The 5,137-nt window shown below is 33.8% G+C and overlaps 1 protein-coding gene across 1 annotated transcript in view; it reads left to right on the top strand.

Annotated features, from left to right (window-relative positions):
- Positions 1 to 3,886, top strand: part of LOC108560033 (frequenin-1-like) — a gene marked incomplete at both ends in the record, with an annotated part of 10,426 nt that extends 6,540 nt beyond the window's left edge. The window contains 3 exons of the mRNA XM_017917460.1: positions 3,007 to 3,031; positions 3,676 to 3,724; positions 3,797 to 3,886. Of these exons, the coding sequence (XP_017772949.1) occupies positions 3,007 to 3,031; positions 3,676 to 3,724; positions 3,797 to 3,886 (164 nt within the window). The remainder of the gene's footprint in view (positions 1 to 3,006; positions 3,032 to 3,675; positions 3,725 to 3,796) is intronic.
- Positions 3,887 to 5,137: the final 1,251 nt, after the last annotated feature.

Below are 5,137 nucleotides of genomic sequence, written 5' to 3'. Positions count from 1 at the left end.
GAGATTTAATTGAACACCTGCATTTGAATTAAACACCTGCGCTTGAATTGAACACCTGCGTTTGAATTGAACACCTGCATTTGAATTAAACACCTGCGCTTGAAATGAACACCTGCATTTTAATTGAACACCTGCGTTTGCATTGAACACCTGCGTTTGCACAGAACACCTGCGTGAAGAGCCGACTTATAATATGGAAGAAATAACTTAAAACTTTTATAGAGATGTATTTTTTTAAATATTTTTCTGAGTAATGAAATTTTATTATTATTTATTAATGTGTTTTTCTATATGAAACTTGATTCAAATCTAGTAAACTCAATTATGGAATGGACTATAAATCACGTCTAAAAGAAAGGAGAGAAAGAATAAAGAATTCTTGTTAATTTGAATCCAGATCGAATCCTGCTGGGGTCCTGCAGAATCCGTGGGAGTCTTTATTGTTATTGGGTGAAGAGATTTATGGCTATGGGATATTTCATCGGAGTGTAGCAAAAACGGATTAAAGCAGGTTTGGGGCGTCCGTTAAGTTATGACTCTATTAAAATAATGGCCGGAGGGGCGTGGGGGTTCGGAAATAGTGCAGAAGCTCGGCCTCGGCCAAAGGTCATTCTATTTCCGTGCCTAATCTAAAGATTTTTAAAACCAAACATTTGCGAACAACCACCGCTGCCGCACGGCAACAGGATTAATGATTCCTGCGGGTTAGAAAAAGAACGAACCCTGCAAAATAAAATAAAAGAGGGATAAAGAAAGAACAAGTGTGCCTCGACTTGAGACATTAATGAAACACTTTTTCTGTGTGTGTGCGTCAAAGTGTGCGTATTTTGGGGTGGAAAGGAAAGGAGGGTTGAATTACGCAAGGAGATAATCCCATTTAGTCGGGCAGAAGACCGGAACGAAGGACGCAATTATGGAAAAAGGACATGTGTATTTAAAGGACGAGGGCGGTGCGAAGACAAAGACGATTCCACTCCTACAGACTTAATTATACCGTCGGGTCGGGTATTGTGGAGGAAGACTCTCCTTCTCCTCATTTTCTTTTATATAGTCTTACTATTTTCACCGGGAGACGCTCTATTGATCAGATGGGAATACTTTTTTTTTTGTTCCCTTCTGTTCCACGTGGCAAATAAATTTCCCAGCCCTGATTAACGGGCTCAACGATAGGGCACGCAAATTCCACTAAATTCTAATTGAATTTGAAGCACTGAACATCTGCAGTTTTACTTTTATTCATTAAAAATTTGAATTTTAAAAATAAAACTAATCTTACTATGAATTATATATTTATAATTTTTTTTAGCAAGTAAATTTATTATCTTTAACTAACAAATGCATCAAAGAAACTAATAATTCCACTAAAATCTAATTGAAACTAAATAAATGTGAAAAATTGATATTACCAATATTCATTTTATTGTATTTGAATTTAAATTTCTCACCGTATCAAGAAAGAAAAAAAAAATTCAACAAAGTTTTAAGTGATTCTTGTGGATCGAACATTTATAATAACTGACTTTCTATGTATGTTTCTAGAATTACATAAAACTATACTTTTTTCATGTTGAACACCGGCGAAACACCTGCGTTTGAATTGAACAATCAAATCTTTAATTATTTTCACTTTTTTTTACAAATTTTACAATTTTGTAATTTATACTATTTTTTTAGGAATAATTGAAAGAAAAGTTTATAAATTTTATACAGATGAATTTTTTTAAATATTTTTCTGTGTAATGAATATTTGTTAATGTGTTTGAATTGAACACCTGCGTTTGAATTGAACACCTGCTAAACACCTGCGTTTGAATTGAACACCTGCGTTTGAATTGAACACCTGCGAAACACCTGCGTTTGAATTGAACACCTGCGTTTGAATTGAACACCTGCGTTTAAATTGAACAACTGCGCTTGAATTGAACACCTGCACGAAACACCTGCGTATGAATTGAACACCTGCGCTTAAATTGAACACCTGCATTTTAAAAGAACACCTGCGCCAACAGCCGACTTATAATATGGAAGAAATAACTTAAAACTTTAACAATTCTAGAAATTAAGGATTGTTCAATTGAATTACTATTATTCTTGTAATTGAACAATTTCAATTTTAATTTCCTTAAATTCCTAATTAAAAAACAAAACTTTCAGTTCAATTCAATTCAAATATAAAATATTCTATAGTAGATTAATATGCACTTGAAACTAAAAAGTTTAACATTTGATTTTTAATGTCATATTTTTTATTTACAATATTTCAGTAAAAATAATGAGTAAAATTTTATAGAAATTCATCGTATAAAGCAAAACTATTCTTTTTTGGTGTTTGATTGTGTTTAAACTGATCTTTTTTGTATACTTAATAATTTGTTAATATATTTGAAACTTGAAAAGAAATCATATGATTTTAAATTCTGGGACACAATAAAGAAGAAGGACTTAAGCTTAATGATTTATTGGGACAAGAATTTAAGAAAAAACACGAATCACACTATATATCACACAACAATATGGTTCTTCTCATCACGCCCGAGTCACGATGATGGCCGCCTGCAAGCTTCCTCCTCGTACTCGATATTGACGATAACATCCGGCGGAGGTTCATCCGTACCCTCCAGCAGCATATTGATATGCCTACGGAGGTACTCATGGTTGTACGCAACGAAGAATCCACCCGAAAACCCGGCGAGCAGCGGTATTACCCAAGAAACAACCTTCTTCTGTTTAGCGCTCAACATCTGCAAAACCAAAAGCAAAAGAAAATTTACCACAAAAACCACACACACCGTCTCGTCCGAATCTCACGTTAATTTAAAACCCTTTCCGCGGAATATTGAACATATTGAAAACTGTCAAGAAGAATTTTGAAATTGATCGATCGAACGTCAAAACGCGAATCGTCAAAACGTTATCGATTATTTCGACAACATATTAACATAATAATATACAAACTTCATTAATAATTACAACTAACTAACGTTTTCTCTTTCATTCTTGTTTCAGTCACGGAAAAGGAAATCCGACAGTGGTAAGTCGTCAATTCTTTTCTTGTTTTTATTTCCCACGTCTCGTTATTTTCAAGGCTATAATGCGGTTTTATCTGTAGGAAATTTTTATATTTTCCGAGAGTCACTCTAATGTCGCGGAAATTGCAATCGGCTCACCTGGAGGCAATGCCGCATGAAATATGCATAGACTTATTATAATAATGGCGAAAAAGCATTCGCCGATTTGAATATTCACGTTTGCAATTTCCCACATCTCGCAGATGCAATACGTGAAACGAAATCGATTTTATTCATTGAAAAGAAACACTCTCATATTATTGTAGTTTCCAACGTACAAGAAAATTCAATAATAAAGAATGTAATCTTTCTGTTTCTTTAAAATTAACTTTTAAAGTAAAAACTAGAAAATTATTTGTATTTTATAAGAATATTTACGTTTTATAAGAGTTTCACATCTAAATAATTACATATAAGTTTATGTGATTGCAGTCAACAGGAAATCGCATGCTTTCGTTTAAATGCAAAATGTAAATTCGGCAACACGCGAGATCCGCTTAATGGCATCACTTTGCTCTTACCCTTCCGACCACTTGGAGAGAAACAATTCCCTCTAAAATCGTTAGGATGAGCAATTTGGGTCCTGAATCCTCGTGTTTCGTTTCAGGCACAAAGGATTCCTGAAGGACTGCCCGAACGGTCTCCTTACAGAACAGGTGAGTTTAAGCCTTAAATAACTTCCAATTATCTAAACTAACCTTTTCTTTCTTTTTCTCTGCAATTACCAGGGCTTCATCAAAATATACAAACAGTTCTTTCCGCAAGGAGATCCATCCAAGTTCGCTTCGTTGGTCTTCAGGGTGTTCGATGAAAACAACGTAAGTTTTTTACACTTTATTTCTCACTCTACTCTGTTTCCAATCTTCCATTTGTTTGCATCATTGTATCATATTTTTCTCTATATATTCATTGTCAGCTCAATTCATTTTCATATATTTTACTTTACATATCATATGATTCTGAGTTTGCTTAAGTCATTTTTGTCTCTTTATCAGTCTCAATACCATACCATATCCTATATAACTGTAATTTTTATACAAGATATTTAAACTTGAACTTGAACACTTTATTTCTACTATAGTATGGTTAAAGTTTAAACTGATTAATCGGCGGTTAAAGTTAAAGTTAAACTGAATAATAAATTGTGCGTCAGTGGTCTCGGATAGGAAAGCACTCGAAAACTATCAATAATCCCTGATGGATTGTTTTTGGGAGGGTCGAACGTAATAAATACATCATAGTCCGGCGCGGACTGATTTATATGCACGAAACTTGTAGTCCCGCTTTTATCATGTTGAATTTCCAAACACTTGTATTTCTTATGAAATATTACGTGCATGCATACTAAGAAAATAAATGTAAAACATGGATTTTTCTATTTATACATTGTCTTTTGCATTTTCTATCTTACATTCACAATCAGTTCATTGAGTAAATTTAAGATCGCGGTTAATCTTTCTCCGTGGATAGTTACCATTATGATGATCTGAAGAAGGTCCATATACTGAACCTCATTCATTTCACTTTCCATCTGTGATGAACGATGGCTCTATTACTGCAAGAACCGAGAGGGCTCACAAAGGTCCTGGCTTGATCAGGATTTGAACCTGCGCCCACTAGGTTATGGATAGGGCGACTTAACCATTCTGCTATTAGTCGCCTTATATAATATGTGAATAAATTTATTGAAAACATTCTAAAAAAAAATCAGAAATTAAAAGGCGAATTAATCTTAGAAAATTTATTGAAATCACTAAATATTTAATAATAAAAAGATAATTTCAGTAGACTGAAACTAAATCTGTATTCTCTTTGTGTATGAAATCTAATGAAAATCCATTATGCATAATTTATTCAGCATTTGTTTGAACAAGAACGAATGGGTAAAATCGTGGCCAGACAATTCGGCGCTAAATTCAATTAGATAATGCGAAACGATTGCATAATTTATAGCGCAATCCCGCGGTTAATAATGCGCATCATTTCGTTGTCGGAACAATTCGCTTGAAACGCGCACCGAATTTAATCACACTAACTTTCGCGAATTTGCATTTTGACCAGCCTCATTA

This window comes from Nicrophorus vespilloides, unplaced genomic scaffold, assembly GCF_001412225.1.
Source record: "Nicrophorus vespilloides isolate i.1.1-1 unplaced genomic scaffold, Nicve_v1.0, whole genome shotgun sequence".
Taxonomy (NCBI): domain Eukaryota; kingdom Metazoa; phylum Arthropoda; class Insecta; order Coleoptera; family Silphidae; genus Nicrophorus; species Nicrophorus vespilloides.
This window is presented reverse-complemented; position numbering and strand designations above follow the sequence as displayed.